General features: G+C 41.1%; 1 protein-coding gene across 1 annotated transcript in view; it reads right to left on the reverse strand.

Annotated features, from left to right (window-relative positions):
* Positions 1-8,574: 8,574 nt before the first annotated feature.
* The window catches only part of htr2aa (5-hydroxytryptamine (serotonin) receptor 2A, genome duplicate a), a 29,213-nt gene continuing 13,747 nt past the window's right edge, over positions 8,575-24,040 (reverse strand). Inside the window, exon 4 of the mRNA XM_039817345.1 lies at positions 8,575-9,841. Within this exon, the coding sequence (XP_039673279.1) occupies positions 8,988-9,841 (854 nt within the window). The 3' untranslated portion in view covers positions 8,575-8,987. The remainder of the gene's footprint in view (positions 9,842-24,040) is intronic.

Genomic DNA, 24,040 nt, shown 5'->3' on the forward strand with positions numbered 1-24,040 from the left:
AAGTACGTGTGACTTTCCAAAACAATTATGGGTTATGACACACACCTGCTGTGAACAGTGACTGACTCAAAGCCTATGTTTCTGCAGATACACAGCCCACCTCCAGTCCGTAGGCAAGACCATCACATACATGAGTTCCTCGAATACTTTCGGGAGAACCCTACCTGCCCAGTCTCTGAATGCGATGGATGTGGTGAGCGTGCTGCACAGGGGATTTTGTGATCTCTGTATGTATTAAAATCTCGACTTGTGTCCTGTTGTCATCACTGCTTGTGAGTCTGTTGTTTTTGTTAATGTCTCCTCTGAAAGAGTCTGTCCCTTTTCTGTGTCAGGGAATACAAGACTCTTGGAGACTGACGATTTTCGCTGGCTGGAGAGGTGTCTGGAGCTGCAGGCGGCCAGCAAGCCACCAAACCAGCTGTTTTTTTTTTCACGGCTGGGAAGGGCCCATGCTAAAACTTATTGCACCACCTGCAGGTGGCGTGGGCGGAGATGGGCCTTAAAGGGTCCCCCAACTTCACCGACCTGAGGACGGCTGTGTCTGCGCATGTGAGTTCTCCTCAGTCACTTATCTGTTCATGCTGGATTTCATTAACTAATAACTAATTAATCTTCATTCATTCTGCTGGCTTAAAGGTATTGTGGAGGATTTTCTTTTTCCGGGTGGATCATCAAGACTATTGGTCCTCCTAGCTGTCAATCATTCTGGCGCTATGTTTACGTAAGGCCGTGGTACGTGCTCGTCCCTAGGGTAGTTTTCGCTTTCTGCGCATGAATACTTTCAGGTGTATATGTGTGGTGAGCTACGAGTGTCTACGAAAGGTACGACAAGAAGAGAAAGGCCTCTGAAGAAAGAACAACAGACCGTGTTTTTGGGGAGAATGTTTCAACGCGGCTGGCGGCGCGCTGAAAGCACAGGTTGGGCTCTCCACTGATGCCTCAGTCGCCAAGTTTCTACTCAACAGGTAAAGTTTGGCGTGCTATTTGGAGAAATCCATTTATTTAAATCACTGCTAGTGAAAGTTGATGTAAGCTCTGATTAGCGATGCTAGCCCTGGCACAAGTCCGCACGCACACACGGTAAACATCTCAATTTGTGAAAAGTGCAAATCTTCTTTCTGAAAGTAGCTCGTATGAGCCATGCTGACAGCAACTTGTAAACAGTGCACTCTCGTGCACACGTTTAATAGGCGTTCCCTCTCGGGAGCAGGTAGAGTGTTGCGCATGGGCATTTTTTCAAAAAGTGGAGAGGGCGGATCTTTTCTAAAATTCGGGAAAATCCTCCACTATACCTTTAACTAACAGTAGCAATATTTTCTCTTCTACTGTTTTTAAGGCCAAGAACAACCTGCCTGCCGAGCAGCGGACGATGGTGGCCACCTTGATGTGCAACAACACGGCCACAGCTGACTGCTTCTACGCCCTCAGCCTGAACCTGGCCCAGTCAAAGAGGATGAGGGAGCATTTCCGCTAGGCGCTCACCCACACCGCGCCATCACCAGAGTCACCAGAAGCCTCCTCCTCCTCCTCCTCCTCCTCTCCTCACCACCAGGAAGAGGTCCTGCAAGCCTGAGTACTCCTCCAGTTCTGAGGATGAAACCCCTGCCCCCTACCAGGAGTCAGGGACCTTGGGACTGGAGAAGGAGAGGGAGTTCATGCGAGGCTGCAAAATGTAAGTAAAACTCTTAAGATATGGACTTTAAAGACTCCATTTTATGTCTGTTACACCAGACCTCACTCTGTGTTTTGTGTTTTCCTCAACACACACCAGAGAAGGCCTTTAGGACGAGCCAGTACGGCAGGCTGATGTTGGCGCTGGCTCCCCTAGAGGCTCAACCCCAAGGGCAGCGTATCGCGTGGCACAACAGACTTGCAGCCCCCCCCCCCACACACACACACGTAAATAGTTGTTTTATTGTGTTTTTATAGATTGGTTAAGATTCATTTTGTATTATTAGATGCTCTATTTTAGTAAATGTTAAGATTAATTTTCTTTTAGTGTGTTTTCAAATGTTGTTCAATATTGGTATGTGTTTAATACAAGTTCCTTTTTTACTTAAAATGACACAACTATAATACTGAGCACGCTTAGCCTAAACATGAAGCTATGAACACCAAATTGGTCAGGTATTCTTAACACAGGCTCACCTTTTGAGTTTGAAAAGGTTCAAAGTATCTCGCGTTATTAAATTACATAGATATCCAGTGCAACTGTCGTAGAGTGAATGGGAACTTCCCCAGTTTCCTCACTGTCATTTCATTTAAGGACAGACTACTACTATCTACTATGTGGAACCAGCTTGGTTTAGTAGAGCACTCTCCACTGTACAACACATCCAAATTTCATAGTCATAACTCATTTCAAAGTGTTTTTATTGTGACAAGAAATCCTCCTTACACGTCAATAACTTAATTTTAAAAACTGACATTTGTCACACTCATGACAGGGAACTCAGGGCTCCCCAGTGTCCTTGCTGCCATGGCAGTTACTTCACCAAATGGCGGTGGACACCAGGGGAACTTTGTGACACGGCAGTCAGGACACTGGGGAATCCAGAACTCAGTGTTGTGAATCACTACATAAATATGTGACTTTCACTAAATGTTTCAAAAGGTTTTGATTCAACTCTGTAATGTTGCTGTCTTGCTGATTTGAGCATGTTCTGAATGTTTGGCCAATCAGATTGCCTGGTTGGATCTACTTGTATTGTCATTGTGTAACATTTGTTACATTTTTCAAATTTTTTTTTGTATTGTAATTTAATTAAATATGGTCAACAATAAACAATAAAGTTGTCAAATAGCGAAATATACGCATGTATTGTTCTTGTTTTTAAATAATACCCATAAAAACATTTTAAATGAACAAAGAACCATTTATTCTGAAGAACCATTTGAAAGAGGTTCTTTATTGAACCAGTTTCTTTGAAGAACCTTTTTGAAAGAGGTTCTTTATTGAACCAGGTTCTTTGAAGAACCTTTTGAAAGAGGTTCTTTATTGAACCAGTTTCTTTGAAGAACCTTTTGAAAGAGGTTCTTTATTGCACCAGTTTCTTTGAAGAACCATTTGAAAGAGGTTCTTTATTGCACCAGTTTCTTTGAAGAACCTTTTGAAAGAGGTTCTTTATTGAACCAGTTTCTTTGAAGAACCTTTTGAAAGAGGTTCTTTATTGAACCAGTTTCTTTGAAGAACCTTTTGAAAGAGGTTCTTTATTGAACCAGTTTCTTTGAAGAACCTTTTGAAAGAGGTTCTTTATTGAACCAGTTTCTTTGAAGAACCTTTTGAAAGAGGTTCTTTATTGAACCAGTTTCTTTGAAGAACCTTTTGAAAGAGGTTCTTTATTGAACCAGTTTCTTTGAAGAACCTTTTGAAAGAGGTTCTTTATTGAACCAGTTTCTTTGAAGAACCTTTTGAAAGAGGTTCTTTATTGAACCAGTTTCTTTGAAGAACCTTTTGAAAGAGGTTCTTTATTGAACCAGGTTCTTTGAAGAACTCTTTGATAGAGGTTCTTTATTGAACCAGTTTCTTTGAAGAACCTTTTGAAGAGGTTCTTTATTGAACCAGTTTCTTTAAAGAACCTTTTGAAAGAGGTTCTTTATTGCACCAGTTTCTTTGAAGAACCTTTTTGAAAGAGGTTCTTTATTGAACCAGGTTCTTTGAAGAACCTTTTGATAGAGGTTCTTTATTGAACCAGTTTCTTTGAAGAACCTTTTGATAGAGGTTCTTTATTGAACCAGTTTCTTTGAAGAACCTTTTGAAGGAGGGTCTTTATTGAACCAGTTTCTTTGAACCTTTTGAAAGAGGTTCTTTATTGAACCAGTTTCTTTGAAGAACCATTTTGAAGAGGTTCTTTATTGAACAAGTTTCTTTGAACCTTTTGAAGAGGGTTCTTTATTGAACCAGTTTCTTTGAAGAACCTTTTGAAAGAGGTTCTTTATTGAACAAGTTTCTTTGAACCTTTTGAAAGAGGTTCTTTATTGAACCAGTTTCTTTGAAGAACCTTTTGAAAGAGGTTCTTTATTGAACCAGGTTCTTTGAAGAACCTTTTGATAGAGGTTCTTTATTGAACCAGTTTCTTTGAAGAACCTTTTGAAAGAGGGTCTTTATTGAACCAGTTTCTTTGAAGAACCTTTTGAAAGAGGGTATTTATTGAACCAGTTTCTTTGAAGAACCTTTTGAAAGAGGGTCTTTATTGAACCAGTTTCTTTGAAGAACCATTTGAAAGAGGTTCTTTATTGAACAAGTTTCTTTGAACCTTTTGAAAGAGGTTCTTTATTGAACCAGTTTCTTTGAAGAACCTTTTGAAAGAGGTTCTTTATTGAACAAGTTTCTTTGAACCTTTTGAAAGAGGTTCTTTATTGAACCAGTTTCTTTGAAGAACCTTTTGAAAGAGGTTCTTTATTGAACCAGGTTCTTTGAAGAACCTTTGATAGAGGTTCTTTATTGAACCAGTTTCTTTGAAGAACCTTTTGATAGAGGTTCTTTATTGAACCAGTTTCTTTGAAGAACCTTTTGAAGAGGGTCTTTATTGAACCAGTTTCTTTGAACCTTTTGAAAGAGGTTCTTTATTGAACCAGTTTCTTTGAAGAACCATTTGAAAGAGGTTCTTTATTGAACAAGTTTCTTTGAAGAACCTTTTGAAAGAGGGTCTTTATTGAACCAGTTTCTTTGAAGAACCATTTGAAAGAGGTTCTTTATTGAACAAGTTTCTTTGAACCTTTTGAAAGAGGTTCTTTATTGAACCAGTTTCTTTGAAGAACCTTTTGAAAGAGGTTCTTTATTGAACCAGTTGGCTCCACAAAGAACCTTCTTGAAAACGGTTCCTTAAAGAACCAACTTTTAATATGGTTCTTTGAAGAACCATTAATAGTGCCTCAAAGAATCATTTTGTGATGGTTCTTTGAAGCACCTTTTAAGGGTTCTTTAGAGAACCATTTACAAAAATTGTAAAAATCTTGTTAAAAGGTTCTTTGTGGAACTGAAAATGGTTCTTCTATGGCATCACTCTTAAGAACCATTTTTGGTTCCAGTTAGCACCTTTTTTTTGCTCGTTTCCTGCAGCTTCCTGTCGGCTCGTATCGCCACTTTTTGTAAACTAAAGAAAACCGCTCCGAGTAGTTTTTACATCTTATTATGAAGCTTTTGGTTTTCACTTCAGGCGACAAATCACAACTCAGAGCAGGGGGAATGAGAGGGCGAAAACGCCAGAGTAGGAGGAGGGGGGGGGACACAAGAGCAGGGAATGAGAGGGGGAAAAAAAAACTGAAACTAAGCGGTGTAAATGTAGCCTTAGGGAATCTGTAAGAGATGGAAACTGTGACTCTTACAGTTCAGTGTGATCTCATTTTACAATCTTCATCAAATCAGTGACAGTAATCTCCCTCACTGGTCAATAACAAAACTGTTTTTTCTTTAATCTCAACAATCAAATACATTTACTCACATATATCTGCACAACATACAAATATAGATTTATCTACGTTGTCTCTCTGTTTTCAGACACAATATTAATCTTTCTTGTTATTTTCAACAGAAAACACAGAAGCAGCAGGAGCCTTTCTCTCCCCACGTTTGGCAGCTTTTATGCATCCGAGAGTCGGGAGTCCCCGAAGTGTGAGACTCATCCTGGATCTCCCTCCGCAGACTCGCACATCTGATAAGGGGGCAGGAAACCCAGCCTAATCCCTGCTGATCCACAGGATGACGAAATAAAGCGAGGTCTCTGCAGCTCGGCATCCGTGAAAATTGAAATATTGAGAACAGTCTGTTGCAAAGTAGGTAAATTCTGTCACTTTTTATATTGGCCACATGTCCGAGAGTGTCTCACATCGTTTACATGAACAGCCCCACCCTCTTCTCATCTTGTATGATCATATGTTGGTTTTTTTATAGACTTAAAATAATTTGCTGTAATGTGGAAAAGGCTCTGAAATGTTGAAACTCTTACGGTTATATGTCGTTGTTTTCTTGACCCTATTCTCCCATGTTTTTGTGAAAGGATCCCTACAGAGATAGACCTTTTAGTTAAAGAGTAAGATCCTTTTAGTTTAGCATGAAACAGCCCCGAAATCACCATCACCAAACTACACCAGACTCCATGTAAATAATCAGGACTTTTAGCGCGTATAGAGCCAGCATATTTCCACCAGACTCCATGTAAATAATCAGGACTTTTAGCGTGTATAGAGCCAGCATATCTCCACCAGACTCCATGTAAATAATCAGGACTTTTAGCGTGTATAGAGCCAGCATATTTCCACCGGACTCCATGTAAATAATCAGGACTTTTAGCGTGTATAGAGCCAGCATATTTCCACCAGACTCCATGTAAATAATCAGGACTTTTAGCATGTATAGAGCCAGCATATGTCCACCAGACTCCATGTAAATAATCAGGACTTTTAGCGTGAATAGAGCCAGCATATCTCCACCAGACTCCATGTAAATAATCAGGACTTTTAGCGTGTATAGAGCCAGCATATCTCCACCAGACTCCATGTAAATAATCAGGACTTTTAGCGTGTATAGAGCCAGCATATCTCCACCAGACTCCATGTTAATAATCAGGACTTTTAGCGTGTAAAAGCCAGCATATTTCCACCAGACTCCATGTAAATAATCAGGACTTTTAGCATGTATAGAGCCAGCATATGTCCACCAGACTCCATGTAAATAATCAGGACTTTTAAGCGTGAATAGAGCCAGCATATCTCCACCAGACTCCATGTAAATAATCAGGACTTTTAGCGTGTATAGAGCCAGCATATCTCCACCAGACTCCATGTAAATAATCAGGACTTTTAGCGTGTATAGAGCCAGCATATCTCCACCAGACTCCATGTAAATAATCAGGACTTTTAGCGTGTATAGAGCCAGCATATCTCCACCAGACTCCATGTAAATAATCAGGACTTTTAGCGTGTATAGAGCCAGCATATCTCCACATGTAAATGGGTGAATTAAGGGTTTATTTCAACCAAACCAGAGTGGTGATTGTTGGAACAGTGGAAAGATGAACCAAGTCGGCTTTCTGGTAGTTTTATTTAGTTTCTGTCCACTTTGAATGAAGTGTGTTTTAAGATGATAAAAGTCCTGATTATTTACATGGAGTCTGGTGGAGTTTGGTGATGGTGATTTCGGGGCTGTTTCATGTTAAACTAAAAGGATCTTACTCTTTAACAAAAAGGTCTATCTCTGTAGGGATCCTTTCCATAATGTTGTCACACACTTAGAATAATAATCTGAGTCTGTCAGCGGCAACAACACAACTTTTAGTGGACGCAAATTGTTAAATTGCAGCTTGTTTCGCTGCTGCCGACTGCAGCGGACTTGATACCGGACCAATTTCAAAGACACAAAAACATGGGAAAATAGGGTCCAGGTTGACAAATACCGAAGTTACCCTTTAAGGGATTGTAATCCATGGAACAAGCATTGATTGACATTATTTTTGGGTTATCAAAAGAGGTTTTTGTAGTACCTAGGAACTCACAAATTTGAATCATCTGACCCAGACCCTGTTGATAAGACTGTATGAAACTGAGGAATCTTGTTCTTCTGAAAATTCTCAGGATGCACAGAAATGTAAACGTTTTTTACTCATTTTTCTCCCATACATACTGGGAGGCACTATGTCTTTGGCACTTTGCACCTCAAACCGCTCGCTGTACGTGAGTCTGATGTCACCAGGTAGTCACAAGGTTTTTTCTTTCATCCGATGACACTGCCCGATGTGAGTCGAGTGCACGTGTGAGTCGCGCATGCCTCACTTTGCGACAAGTAGCCTCCAAGATGCTAACGGCTTTTTGAGCTAACGCGCTGTGAGCTGACGTTAGCAATCTAACAATCATAGATAGCTAACACGTTTTTGAAATGACTGCTAGCTACAAGTTAGCAATCAAACACAACAAAGGCTGTCACTTGAATGGCATTTTGAGCTAACGTTAGCAATCAAACAGTCATAGATAGCTACAACGTTAGCAATCAAACAGTCATAGATAGCTACAACGTTAGCTACAACATTAGCAATCAAACAGTCATAGATAGCTACAACGTTAGCAATCAAACAGTCATAGATAGCTACAACGTTAGCAATCTAACAATCATAGATAGCTACAACGTTTTTGAAATGATTTCCATCTTCTGTTATTGTATGTAAAGAGAAAAGTTTATCAGTTTATGGATTTCACAAATTTCAGTAAGACACGTTATGCCGTCTTTATAGAAAAATTGGGAGTTTTTTTGTGATTGTTTTGGGCAAAAATCCATGATTATGTGGCACGTTTTCTTAAAAAATGCGATGGAATATTCTATATATGATATTTATGCAAATGTAAGCGATGAAATTGCAGGAACTTGCAAAAACTGCAGTTTGATGAAAAAGAAAAAAGTGATTCCCCTCCTCCAACACCTGCTTTTTGACGATGTTCACGTCGCGTAATTACATCACTTCATAACGTTCCCATGGCAACAGGGGAAAATGGCTGCTCTTAGAAGTAAACGCAACATTTTTCTACTTTCTGCTGAGATATATTACGGGACTTTTTTGCAACGAAAATGCGGGGATTATGAAATCACGCAAGCACCGCATATTTAGCGCGGAAATCGGCAATTTATGCGGCGAAAGTGCATAAATATGCAGACTTTGGGTGATTATGCGTTGAATCACGTTTTTCTAAAGGGACCGGTAAGTCCGTAAGTTGCGTGCGATGTTGAAGCTGCAGGCTAGCGAATGCTCTGGTTGTCGGTTCACTTTCTGTGTTTGGGTCAGATCGCGTTCTCACCTGAAGAGAACCGAACTCTAGTTCACCTGGAAGGAGAACCGAGACGCCCTGCTTTCAAGCTGAGTTTGGTAGTTTGATCGGCCTTTCTCTGGAGGGACCGGTTGTGCCGTAAACCGTTTTAAAACTGAGCGTGCGCGACTCACATCGGCGCTCGCTCGACTCACATCAGGCAGTGACACCGCGAGTTCTCAACAGGCTGATATTCACACACGGCTCTCGTCCTTGCCTCCGTGACTCTTGTCCGGCGTGCGCGTCTCCATTTCGCGTCCAGGTAAAGAGCAGTCCTTCCCATCGCCGCTGGCGTGCGCCACTCCGTTTTGTAACTTGGCGATGTCGCCCAGGGGCAGCTGGGTCGAGCTGTACGCCATCGGCGGTATGGTGTTCACCAGAATCAGCTGAAGGCGCTTCCTCTCCGGATGGAACCGGCAGCGAACGTAGCGCAGGAACGCTGCTCGGTACGTTTTATTGAACAGCGTGTAGACGAGCGGATTGACCGCGGACGACAGGTACCCGACCCACACGAAGATGTTGAGCAGGCCGCCCATGAGTCCCGCGTCGCACACTGCCGGGTCGCACGCCACCACGAGCACGTTGGTGACGAAAAACGGGCACCACATGACCACGAAGAGAAAGAACACCACGCCGAGGACCTTGGAGGCCTTCTGCTCGTTGCTGATGGACTGCATGGTGCGGCGTCCGAACAGCGAGCCCGAGACGCTGCCGCGCCCGCCGGCGCTGCCGCTTCCTCTGCCGCCGGCTTCGCGGCTTATCGAACGCCGGAAGAGTTTCTCGGACGACAGGGAGGTCTGCGTCAGCGCGAACGTGGTGCTCCACTTCGGCCGCGGCACGAGTTGGTCCAGGCAGAGCGTGGCCTCGTTCTGCAGCGCGCTGATGGTCAGGAAGTAGGTGACGACCATAATGGTGAGGGGCACGAAGAAGGCCACGAAGGAGCCGACCAGCACGAAGTTGTTATCGGTCAGCAGGCAGCTGCCATCTTTGAAGACCTTGGAGTGGTCTCGGAGTCCCAGCACCGGGATCGGCATCGAGATCCCTGCAGAGAGACGAGAAGACAATTACAAATCGATTCTTGTAGTTGTTTGCGTGACAAAGTACTCAGATATAAAGCCAAGGGGTGATTAACTGATAACTGATGCACTAATCCATTCCCTTTCTCCCTTTTTTATATATATATATATTACTATTTATGTATTTATTGTATTGACAATGTACCGTATGTGGTGGAATGTGCTGCTCTTTGTGTCATTGAATTGCCCCCTGGGGATGAATATATATATATATATATATATATATATATATATATATATATATATATATATATATATATATATATATATTTATTTGCTTTTTTATTAATAAGGGAAAATAATTCCACTAATGAACCCTGACAAAGCACACCTGTGAAGGTAAAACCATTTCAGGTGACTACCTCATGAAGCTCATTGAGAGAACACCAAGGGTTTGCAGAGTTATCAAAAAAAGCAAAGGGTGGCTACTTTGAAGAATCTAAAATATAAGACATGTTTTCAGTTATTTCACACTTTTTTGTTAAGTACATAATTCCATATGTGTTCATTCATAGTTTTGATGCCTTCAGTGAGAATCTACAATGCAAATAGTCATGAAAATAGGGTCAGTCTAGCAACTCTCCGTTGTCTTGCGAGCTGGAAAAAACTAATTCTGGTCAGGCCAATCACATCATGTATAGAGTTGGTGGGCGGGGCTTATGGCTGGCGAACAGCGGTCTTTGGAATCGGCTTTGGCCGCGACTCTGAGAGACTTGGAGTTCAGCTTTTCTTTGAGAAAAGAACAAAGAACGGCACTGAAGTCATTCTTAAAAAAAGGAAGATGTGTTCGGAGTTTAAAGTTGAATCTATCAACTAGCGTTGCTCTGATTGGTTGCAGCGCTATCCTATTGCGTGCAGAGGGAAATTGAAAGACAACCGTTGATCCCGCCCCTCTGATTGAGCCCTGACCAATGAGGAGTTCCCAGACCCAACATCTGGATGTGGGTGTCACTACCTGATGTGAGTTGAGTGCAGATGTGAGTCGCGCATGCTCAGATTTAAACAGTTTACGGCATAATGCCAAGGGATCCAGATCCGGCTAGCGTTGTTTGTTAACGTTAGCTCAAAATGCCATTCAAGTGACAGCCTTTGTTGTGTTAGATTGCCAACTTGTAGCCAGTAGTGAACGAACTTTGCTATGTATGTCCATTTGTATTGTCATTACAGAAGTCTCTCGTTAGCAGGTTCTTGTCAGCTACTTCAGACATTACAGAAGTCTCTCGTTAGCAGGTTCTTGTAGGCTACTTCAGACGTTACAGAAGTCTCTCGTTAGCAGGTTCTTGTAGACTACTTCAGACATTACAGAAGTCTCTCGTTAGCAGGTTCTTGTCAGCTACTTCAGACGTTACAGAAGTCTCTCGTTAGCAGGTTCTTGTAAACTACTTCAGCCATTATAGAAGTCTCTCGTTAGCAGGTTCTTATAGGCTACTTTAGACATTACAGAACTCTCTCGTTAGCAGGTTCTTGTCAGCTACTTTAGACATTACAGAACTCTCTCGTTAGCAGGTTCTTGTCAGCTACTTTAGACATTACAGAAGTCTCTCGTTAGCAGGTTCTTGTCGACTACTTCAGACATTACAGAAGTCTCTCGTTAGCAGGTTCTTGTAGACTACTTCAGACATTACAGAAGTCTCTGGTTAGCAGGTTCTTGTAGGCTACTTCAGACATTACAGAAGTCTCTCGTTAGCAGGTTCTTGTAGACTACTTCAGACATTACAGAAGTCTCTCGTTAGCAGGTTCTTGTAGACTACTTCAGACATTACAGAAGTCTCTCGTTAGCAGGTCCTTGTAGACTACTTCAGACATTACAGAAGTCTCTCGTTAGCAGGTTCTTGTAGACTACTTCAGACATTACAGAAGTCTCTATCTCATTATTCTGTGGCTAATAAATTACTGCTATGTAATGTACCTATCTCATTATTCTGTGGCTAATAAATTACTGCTATGTAATGTACCTATCTCATTATTCTGTGGCTAATAAATTACTGCTATGTAATGTACCTATCTCATTATTCTGTGGCTAATAAATTACTGCTATGTAATGTACCTATCTCATTATTCTGTGGCTAACAGCAAAACATCTGCACTCGACTCACGTCGGGTAGTGACAGTGGGTCTGGCTTGTCAGGCTACTGCTATCTGACAGTATACCCTTTCACCTTTTAAGATTGTCCAATTTGGGGCTGAAGCTGCACTTTTCCACTTGTCTGTCGTTGAGGAAAGTGCAGTTTGGCCTCCCCCTCTCCTCTGTGGGTTGAGCATCTCTCCCTCGAGCCTGCGGTCAACACAGCCGTTCAATTATTCTCTTCCCCGAACCAATTTATAACCAACATGTCTTTATCGTTTTCACAGCGCTGGAGAACGATCTCCCTGGTGAAATATGCTTTCATTGGTTAAGTTTCCTCAGCCTAAATCCCTATTTATATCGTTGCTGTTTTGTCGTTTTTTTCTCCCGACGTTTTTTGACAAACTGCCTCTGCAGACACACGATATGAAAAAACTAATTTGCCATAACAAAGTTCTGGATGAGGGTGAGATAGGTGTAAATGCACGCTCCGTATCAACAGGAAGTAAGAAGGAAGAGATAGCTGAGCAATCTCTTCCTCACGCCATGTTCTTATTACCTGTTTCGGGAGGAGAAGAGAGAGGTGGAGGTAGAGATAAAGCAGAGGAGGAGATTGACAGACTGTGAGGGTGGACAGTAACTGTTGGCTGCACTTCGGTAGCAGAAGTGCCAAAGACAGATAACTCTCGTTAAGTCTGGACGGTTTGTCAGAAAAGCAGCTGGAGGGATTCAGTCTGAAGCTTTTTCACTTTCCAGCGTCGTAAACAATTATTTAATTCCCCCCTTCGGTCCGTTTCATACTTCACATAAAGACGTCATTAGTACCGAAATGTGCATGTGTCAAATAATGAAATAGTTTACAACAATTCCAGTTTTTTGGGGGGGTTTGTGGAAGACTCAGGTGTGCGTATTTGGCGGTGGAGTTTAGGGGGTAAAATTGAAGTGAGATGAACAAACAGAGAAATGCATCTTTTTGGATAAAACAGATGTTGACAAAGTTTCCTTTTGGGGAAATCATTTTAAGTTGGAAAAAAGGTAATAAATTGCAGTAAATCGCAGAATACTGCAATACGTTTAAAATCGTAGTAATATCGTATCGTGACATAGGTATCGTGATGATATTGTATCGTGAGGCCTCTGGTGATTCCCACCCCTAGAGTTTAGGGGTCTTCCTTTTCCTTTCCTGTGAAAATGTCATGTTTGACATCTTTTTGGACTGTTATTATTAACTCCATATCTGTGTCTAAAACGTGTCTAACACTCAGACAAAACTTAAAGCTAAAGAAGTCCAACTACAGTCATAAGAGCTGAGAAAAGTTAGTTAGTTTGATGCTTGTTAGTTAGTTTGATGCTTGATAGTTAGTTTGATGCTTGTTTTTGGCGCCTTTTACGCTGTTTTTGGCGGTTTCTTTTCGCTGTATTTGCCAGATTTCACATTCATTAGATAACCCTGCAATTCTGCAACTAAACTAAACACACACAGCCTAGAAATCTAGACCACCCTAGCGGCAGCAAATGTAATGTTACAGCCAGTGTCAGTCTAGCAACTCTCCGTTGGCTTGCGAGCTGGAAAAACCAAACTCTAGTCAGGCCAATCACATCGTGTATTGAGTGGGTGGGCGGGGCTTATGGCTGCTGCTGCTGCTGGTGAACAGAGGTCTTCTGGAAGACTTGGAGTTCATCTTTTCTTTGAGAAAAGAACAAAGAACGGCTCTGAAGTCATTCTTAAAAAAAGGAAGATGTGTTCGGAGTTTAAAGTTGAATCTATCAGCTAGCGTTGCTCTGATTGGTTGGAGCTCTATCCTATCGCGTGCAGAGGGGAATTTGAAAGACAACCGTTGATCCCGCCCCCTCTGATTGAGCCCTGACCAATGGGGAGTTCCCCCAGACCTCAACATCTGGATGTGTGGGTCAGAAAAAAAGCTCCAGAAATCGTCCAAAATAGTGGCAAAACCTTTGGACAGAAGCGACAAAAAACCTCCCAAGAAAAAGATGTCAGAAAACATCCAAAAACCCTTGGACAGAAGCAACACAAAAACATTAAAAAGAAACTAGATAAAAAACCTTTTGTTTAAAGTATTGTTAATCGGCTTCACTTTTCAGACCCCGAAGCTTCTTCCATTATTTTATTTTACAGTCTGTGGTTTGAAGTCAATCCCAGCTGCTGTTTTTTTGTCTCAGTATTTCAACCTGATATCACGACTTCGCGTAAACACACGCGCCACTTCCTAAAGCCAAGTGGCACGTGTTATCTGTACGCATTATGAGCTATCCGCATGTACAGTACAGGCCAAAAGTTTGGACACACTTTCTCATTCAATGTGTTTCTTTGTTTTCATGACTATTTACATTGTAGATTCTCACTGAAGGCATCAAAACTATGAATGAACACATATGGAATTATGTACTTAACAAAAAAGTGTGAAATAACTGAAAACATGTCTTATATTTTAGATTCTTCAAAGTAGCCACCCTTTGCTTTTTTTGATAACTCTGCAAACCCTTGGTGTTCTCTCAATGAGCTTCATGAGGTAGTCACCTGAAATGGTTTTACCTTCACAGGTGTGCCTTGTCAGTTAATTAGTGGAAGTTTTTCCCTTATTAATAAAAAAAGTATATATAATATTATTATAATGTAATGTAATGTAGGCCTAACAACATTTCTGTTTACATATTCTGTGTGAATGTGTTTTTGCACATTCAGGAGGTGCCATGTGCTCAGTGCTGTCTAGTTTTCTGTATCCAAGTTATTTAGTATTAGAGCACTACAGGATGTTTGGTTTTTGAAGCTTGAAAAGCTATGAATTAAATATCCTACATGGCTTTAATAGAAACATGGATTTGACGCATCGTGATGCATCGAGATATCGAATCGAACTATTCATACTACTCACTTTACTTTTCATTACAATACTTTTTATATAATGCCACTTTACATTCATTCAGTACTTTTTGCACATTGTCTGTTGTTTGCCTGTTTGGTTGTTCGTTGGTTTGTGTTTATTGTGGGAGAAACTGCTGCTGTATTAAGTGAATTTCCCCATTGTGAGATGAATAAAGTATTATCTAATCCAGAGATCTTCAACAGGGGATCTGGGACCCCTAGGGGGGTCCTCAGAGTCACTGCAGGGGGGGCCGCCAAATTATTGTTAATTTCCTGAAAGTTTAAAAAAAAAATTAAGAATGTCTTAACATGAATCCAACATATTATTAGCAAATAAAACAATCAGCCTATTTGTGAAAAAGCCCTGCTGAATATGAGGGTTATTGGCCTATACTACATGTAAGGTAGTCACTAAAATAGCCATCCACAGATACAGTTCATCGTAAGGATTTAATGTATGTTTAACATTAAAAGATGATTCATAAATCATGCCCACAATTATTATTTTAATAGCTTAGTATTCCATGCACTAAAAAGATACGTAAATAAAGTTAAAATAAAATAATATATAATAAAAATAATAAAGGCTTTAGGCCGCCCTACATGTTATTGAAAGGCCCAGTTCAATATGCAACTTCATTTTATACAATATATGCATAAGGGGGTCCCTGATGTGTGTGTCTCTCTCTCATCTTAGGGGTCCTTGCCTTAAAAAACGTTGAAGACCCCTGATCTAATCTAATCTCTAATCTCAATTCACACGCAATCACAAGATAATGTAAGTCAATGGAGGCCAAAACACGGCAAAAAGCAAGTAAGGGTCTTGATAACACGCCAATAATGGCATACGAATTGGCGCGTACACACATAAGCCACTTCTTGACATCGGTCTGAGCATTTTGAGCACGGCCCCCTATAGAATAACCAGTAATAGCAGCAGCGGATGAACAGACACACAAAATGCATTAACAGAATATCACAGTCCCGCCCCCGCTTGTTTGTGATTGACAGGCGATCTCTTGAAAAGGCAGGAGATGTGTGCGTGCATGTAAGCAGTGATGAGAGGCGTCAGAGCCTGCAGCTCAGGGACAAACATCTGCTGCTATTAAACTCCACGGTGATAACATTCAGGCTGAGATGTGGAGGTGGGGGAATACAGGCTGTCTGCTGGGAAGGTTCAGGATTTGTGTGCGTTTTAAAAATACCTGAGATTAGGGTTTTTTTTTAAAAAGACTGTCATTCCAGTGTTCGGTGTGACGGACCGAAGGTGCGTGAGAGAAGGAAACAGACTTTTGCATGAGAGTTATATACGTAGAAAGAATCAGAATCAGAAATAGATTTATTGCCGGGTATGTATAGCACTTACTAGGACTTTGCTTTGGTTGATGGTGCATACATGAAGACAATAATATAATATGCATCAACTATAAATACAGACAATACAGATACTAACAATACGAGTAACACATACACTTACATACATACACACATACATACATACACACATACATACATACATACATACATACATACACACATACACACATACATACATACACACATACACACATACACACACATACATACATACACACATACATACACACATACATACATACACACATACATACATAATGCACATGCAAGTACACATTACACATACATAACATACACACATTATCGTACACACATACATACATACACACATAGATACACAATAGATACACACACACATAGATACACACATACATAGATACACATACATATATTACATACATACATACACACATACATACACACACATAGATACACAATACACAAGATACACACATACATAGTACACATACATATACATACACATGTACACACATACATCACGATACCGCATACATACACCTACGTACACACATACATGCGTACACAATACATAATCACACGATACACACAGCCCATAGATACACACATACATACATAAGTAACAACCCCACAAAAAAATTCTATTGCACATACATCCGCATACATCTACACACACACGCATCGCATTTTTGCTCATATTATATACACACACATGCACACATATACACATACACACACACACACTCACACACACACAGACAGCCACACACACACACACACATACAGATGCACAAACAGCCACACGCACAGACACACATACACACACACACACACACACTCACACACACACACAGCCACACACACACACACACACACACACACACACACACAGCCACACACACACACACATACACATCAAACAGCCAATACTCATTGCACACACACACACACACACAACACTAATAAACAGCCACACTCCTTGCACATACATACACATACTATGCACACACAGATAGCCACACACACACACACACACATACAGACGCTATCAAACAGCCACACGTGACAGACATACACACACACATCATCACGGACACACATACAGATCTATCAAACAGCCACACGACAGACATACACACACACACACACACACATACAGACGCACAAACAGCCACACGCACAGACATACATACACACATACAGACTATCAAACACATCATCAATACACATACAGACTATCAAACAGCCACACTATCATCATCAATATCATCAATATCAATATCATCATCAATATACAGATCTATTATCAAACAGCCACATCGCCATCATCATCATCATCATCATCATCATCATCATCATCATCATTACACAGATTCATCGAACACAGCCACACGACAGACACACATGGCCATCATCATCATCATTGCCAGATCTATCAAACAGCCACACACACACAATACCAATATCATCATCATCAATATCATATCGCCTTTGTCCCCTTACGCAACCGATAAGAATAATTCGGCAGAGGCAGGGATATGCAGAGCAGAAAGGGGGAAGTCCCATAACTATTCAGCATGAAGAAGCGTAGAAGAGGCTGTATGTAGAGGGATGTGCAAACAATTCACAGAGGAAACAGGACACATGGAGTGTGCAGGGGACAGGATGTATGATTACCAGACATATTTAGCTGATCGTGTGTTGTCCCTTTGCATTGCACCAACCCATACAGCCTCTTTTTTTGCTTTCCTAATTATATGGTTATATGGAGGCCCTATTTGCCATTCGTTTTTCTGTATTTAATGTTTGCCATATTATTGTTTAAATATGTTTTTCATGTACGCACCATCAACCCGATTTGAGTTCTACTCACCTGGCTATAGACCTTTTTCACGGCAGACATGTTGACATGTCATAGTAGGAAAAGCACAGGTGTATTCAGACACATTACTGATGGCTGCATTCCTCTTAGGAGAGGTCCTGGTATTAAACCATTACTGATGGCTGCATTCCACTTAGGAGAGGTCCTGGTATTAAACCATTAATGATGGCTGCATTCCACTTAGGAGAGACCCTGGTATTAAACCATTAATGATACGTATTCCACTTAGGAGAGGTCCTGGTATTAAACCATTACTGATGGCTTTGCATTCCACTTAGGAAGGTCCCATTAAACCACAATAGGCTAGCCTCCACTTAGGAGAGGTCCCTGGTAGCAAACCATTACTGATGGCTGGCCTCCACTTAGAGTGACCCCTGGTTCATATTGATGGCTGTATTCCACTTAGGAGAGGTTCCTGGTATAAACCCACTGGATGGCTGCATTCCCACTTAGAGAGACCTTGGTATTAAAACATTAATATGGAACTGGTCTTTACTTAAGAGGTCCAGTATAAACCCAGCATTGATGGCTGCTTCCCCTTAAGAGGTCCTGTATAAATCCATTACTATGGTTGCATTCCACTTAGAGGTCTCTGGTATAAAACCATTATTGAGTGGCTAGCCCCACTTTAGGAGGTCCTGGTATTAAACCATTATTCCACTTGGAGGAGAGAAGCCCCTGGTGGTTAAAACCATTAATGATGCTGCTTCCCTAGGAGAGGTCCTGGTTTAAACCATTACTGATGCGCTTCCCTTAGGTCTCTGGTATTAAACCACACATGGCTGTGACCCCACTTAGGGAGGGGTCCCTGTATTAAAACCATTACTGATGGCTGCATTCCACTTAGGAGAGACCTGGTATTAAAACCATTAACTGATGGCTGCATTCCACTTAGGAGAGGTCCTGGTATTAAACCATTACTGATGGCTGCATTCCACTTAGGAGAGGTCCTGGTGTTAAACCATTACTGATGGCTGCATTCCACTTAGGAGAGGCCCTGGTATTAAACCATTACTGATGGCTGCATTCCACTTAGGAGAGGCCCTGGTATTAAACCATTAATGATGGCTGCATTCCACTTAGAGAGAGGTCCTGGTATTAAACCATTACTGATGGCGCATTCCACTTAGGAGAGGTCCTGGTATTAAAACCATTACTGATGGCTGCATTCCACTTAGAGAGGCCCTGGTATTAAACCATTAATGATGGCTGCATTCCACTTAGGAGAGGTCCTGGTATTAAACCATTACTGATGGCTGTCATTCCACTTAGGAGAGACTCCTGGTATTAAACCATTAATGATGGCTGCATTCCACTTAGAGAGAGGCCCTGGTATTAAAACCATTACTGATGGCTGCATTCCACTTAGGAGAGGCCCTGGTATTAAACCATTACTGATGGCTGCATTCCACTTAGAGAGAGCCCTGGTATTAAACCATTAATGATGGCTGCATTCCACTTAGGAGAGGTCCTGGTATTAAACCATTACTGATGGCTGCATTCCACTTAGGAGAGACCCTGGTATTAAACCATTAATGATGGCTGCATTCCACTTAGGAGAGGCTCCTGGTATTAAACCATTACTGATGGCTGCATTCCACTTAGGAGAGGTCCTGGTATTAAAACCATTACTGATGGCTGCATTCCACTTAGGAGAGACCCTGGGTATTAAAACCATTAATGATGGCTGCATTCCACTTAGGAGAGGTCCTGGTATTAAACCATTACTGATGGCTGCATTCCACTTATAGGAGAGAGAGGTCCTGGTATTAAACCATTACTGATGGCTGCATTCCACTTAGGAGAGGTCCTGGTATTAAACCATTACTGATGGCTGCATTCCACTTCTAGGAGAGGTCCTGGTATTAAAACCATTACTGATGGCTGCATTCCACTTAGGAGAGGTCCTGGTATTAAACCATTACTGATGGCTGCATTCCACTTAGGGAGAGACCCTGGTATTAAACCATTAATGATGGCTGCATTCCACTTAGGAGAGGTCCTGGTATTAAACCATTACTGATGGCTGCATTCCACTTAGGAGAGGTCCTGGTATTAAACCATTACTGATGGCTGCATTCCACTTAGAGAGGTCCTGGTATTAAACCATTACTGATGGCTGCATTCCACTTAGGAGAGGCCCTGGTATTAAACCATTAATGATGGCTGCATTCCACTTAGGAGAGGCCCTGGTATTAAACCATTAATGATGGCTGCATTCCACTTAGGAGAGGCCCTGGTATTAAACCATTACTGATGGCTGCATTCCACTTAGGAGAGACCCTGGTATTAAAACCATTAATGATGGCTGCATTCCACTTAGGAGAGGTCCTGGTATTAAACCATTACTGATGGCTGCATTCCACTTAGGAGAGAGCCCTGGTATTAAACCATTAATGATGGCTGCATTCCACTTAGGAGAGGCCCTGGTGTTAAACCATTACTGATGGCTGCATTCCACTTAGGAGAGGTCCTGGTATTAAACCATTACTGATGGCTGCATTCCACTTAGGAGAGACCCTGGTATTAAACCATTAATGATGGCTGCATTCCACTTAGGAGAGGTCCTGGTATTAAACCATTACTGATGGCTGCATTCCACTTAGGAGAGACCCTGGTATTAAAACCATTAATGATGGCTGCATTCCACTTAGGAGAGGCCCTGGTATTAAACCATTACTGATGGCTGCATTCCACTTAGGAGAGGTCCCTGGTATTAAACCATTACTGATGGCTGCATTCCACTTAGTAGGAGAGGCCTGGTATTAAACCATTATCTGATGGCTGCATTCCACTTAGGAGAGGTCCTGGTATTAAACCATTACTGATGGCTGCATTCCACTTAAGAGAGACCCTGGTATTAAACCATTAATGATGGCTGCATTCCACTTAGGAGAGGCCCTGGTATTAAAACCATTACTGATGGCTGCATTCCACTTAGAGAGGTCCCTGGTATTAAACCATTACTGATGGCTGCATTCCACTTAGGAGAGGCCCTGGTATTAAACCATTAATGATGGCTGCATTCCACTTAGGAGAGGTCCTGGTATTAAACCATTACTGATGGCTGCATTCCACTTAGGAGAGACCCTGGTATTAAACCATTACTGATGGCTGCATTCCACTTAGGAGAGGCCCTGGTATTAAAACCATTACTGATGGCTGCATTCCACTTAGGAGAGGTCCTGGTATTAAACCATTACTGATGGCTGCATTCCACTTAGGAGAGGTCCTGGTATTAAACCATTACTGATGGCTGCATTCCACTTAGGAGAGGTCCTGGTATTAAACCATTACTGATGGCTGCATTCCACTTAGGTGAGGTCCTGGTATTAAACCATTACTGATGGCTGCATTCCACTTAGGAGAGGTCCTGGTATTAAACCATTACTGATGGCTGCATTCCACTTAGGAGAGGTCCTGGTATTAAACCATTACTGATGGCTGCATTCCACTTAGGAGAGGTCCTGGTATTAAACCATTACTGATGGCTGCATTCCACTTAGGAGAGGTCCTGGTATTAAACCATTACTGATGGCTGCATTCCACTTAGGAGAGGTCCTGGTATTAAACCATTACTGATGGCTGCATTCCACTTAGGAGAGGTCCTGGTATTAAACCATTACTGATGGCTGCATTCCACTTAGGAGAGGTCCTGGTATTAAACCATTACTGATGGCTGCATTCCACTTAGGAGAGGTCCTGGTATTAAACCATTACTGATGGCTGCATTCCACTTAGGAGAGGTCCTGGTATTAAACCATTACTGATGGCTGCATTCCACTTAGGAGAGGTCCTGGTATTAAACCATTACTGATGGCTGCATTCCACTTAGGAGAGGTCCTGGTATTAAACCATTACTGATGGCTGCATTCCACTTAGGAGAGGTCCTGGTATTAAACCATTACTGATGGCTGCATTCCACTTAGGTGAGGCCCTGATCACATTCATACTGGAAGCTGCCCAGTACCACCACAGTCTGGTCTGATCACATTCATACTGGAAGCTGCCCAGTACAGTTTATTGTTTCCCCAAGCGTGTGACGTTGGTCACCGTCGTGGTTTTGTTGTTTTTTTGTCGTTTTTTTTTACGTTTTTTTGTCGTGTTTTTGTCGTTTTTAAAAGTTTTTTGTTGTGTTTTTGTTGTTTTTTTGTTGTTTTTTGTTGTTTTTTGTTGTTTTTTTGTTGTTTTTTGGCGTTTTTTGTCATTTTTGTAGTGTTTTTGTTTGTTTTTTTTGTCGTTTTTGCAGTGTTTTCTGTTGTTTTTGTAGTGTTTTGCCGTTTTGTAGTGTTTTTGTAGTGTTTTTGTTGTTTTTTGTTGTTTTTGTTGTTTTTTTGTCGTTTTTGTTGTTTTTGTAGTGTTTTGTAGTGTTTTTGTAGTGTTTTTGTAGTGTTTTTTTTGTCGTTTATGTTGTTTTTTGTTTTTTGTCGTTTTTGTTGTGTTTTTGTTGTGTTTTTGTTGTTCTTTGTCGTGTGTGTGTGTGAGTGTGTGTGTGTGGGGGAGGCATGTGTGTAAGTGTGTGTCTGTGACTGTGTGTGTATGAGAGTGTGTGTGTGTGTGTGTGTGTGTGTGTGTGTGGGGGAGGTGTGTGTGTAAGTGTGTGTCTGTGTGTGTGTGTGTGTGTATGAGAGTGTGTGTGTGTGTGTGTGGTCTTGTTTAACCATATTCGTGGGGTCCAGTATACTTGTGGGGTCATTGAGTAACGATGCTCGTTAACTACGCCCCTGTAGCCGAGCTGCACCAATCACATCGCTGTATCTGATATAGGCGGGGCCAGAGGCGAGCTAAACAGATGACGAGAGCCCTGCCACGTCCAAGTCTGGAATCAGCCAGTAAACATTGGTCCAAGTGTTATCCAATTGCGTGCAGTGATATTTCTAAATGCATTTTTGGTGCCGCCCACAGTTGGGCCATTTTCATTACTCATAGCCAGACACTTAATCTTTCGGATTTGGGTCTGGATTTCCAGGCTATAGACTCACTGTGTTCTCCAGATACATCCCCCCTGAGCATCCTTCATCCACCCCCATTCTCTACACAACCCACCAATCAAAAAGCCTCCTGTCAGTTTGTTTGCCGGTCTCCGTCTGCTCTCCGAGCAGCAAACCCCTGCCTAAAATACACGAAATCAAAGGAAGAGAGAAGGAAAAGCTGACAGAAATGTGGGGAGAAGATGAAAATATGACCTCCAAAGGATATATAATCAGAGGATGAGACGGATGATGAGAGATGATGTTGAGAGCATATAATATATATGATGATGACATATACAGCAGCATATACAAGTATATACATATATGCATATATACATATTACATATATATATATATGCATATTATCACATATATACATTATACATATATATATGTATATATATACATATTATCAAGTATATATATATATATATATATATATTAATACCATATATATACATACATATATATATATATAACAAGCACATCACGTATACATACATCATCATATACATACACACATCATACATACACACATATATACTACACATATCATACACATACATACTAATACACCACATACACACTCACATACATACACATTAATGGCACATATACATATACATATATATATATATACACAAGTATACTCATACATATACATATATACATATATATATATATATACTTACATACTTATATATATCAGCATACATACATCACATATATACACTGCTACATATACATCACACAATCACATACATACATCACAAGCATATATATATATATATATATCACATATATATACTACATATATATATTAATGCATATATATATCATATATATATATATATATATATATATCATATATATATTACTATATATATTAAGGTACCAAATACCTGAACCAAATTTCATTATATATATATATATATATATTTATATAGAGAGAGAGAGACAGAGACAGAGACAGAGACAGACAGAGAGAGAGAGAGAGAGAGGGAGAGAGTA

Source organism: Perca fluviatilis, chromosome 12 (genome assembly GCF_010015445.1).
Source record: "Perca fluviatilis chromosome 12, GENO_Pfluv_1.0, whole genome shotgun sequence".
In the NCBI taxonomy this organism is placed as follows: domain Eukaryota; kingdom Metazoa; phylum Chordata; class Actinopteri; order Perciformes; family Percidae; genus Perca; species Perca fluviatilis.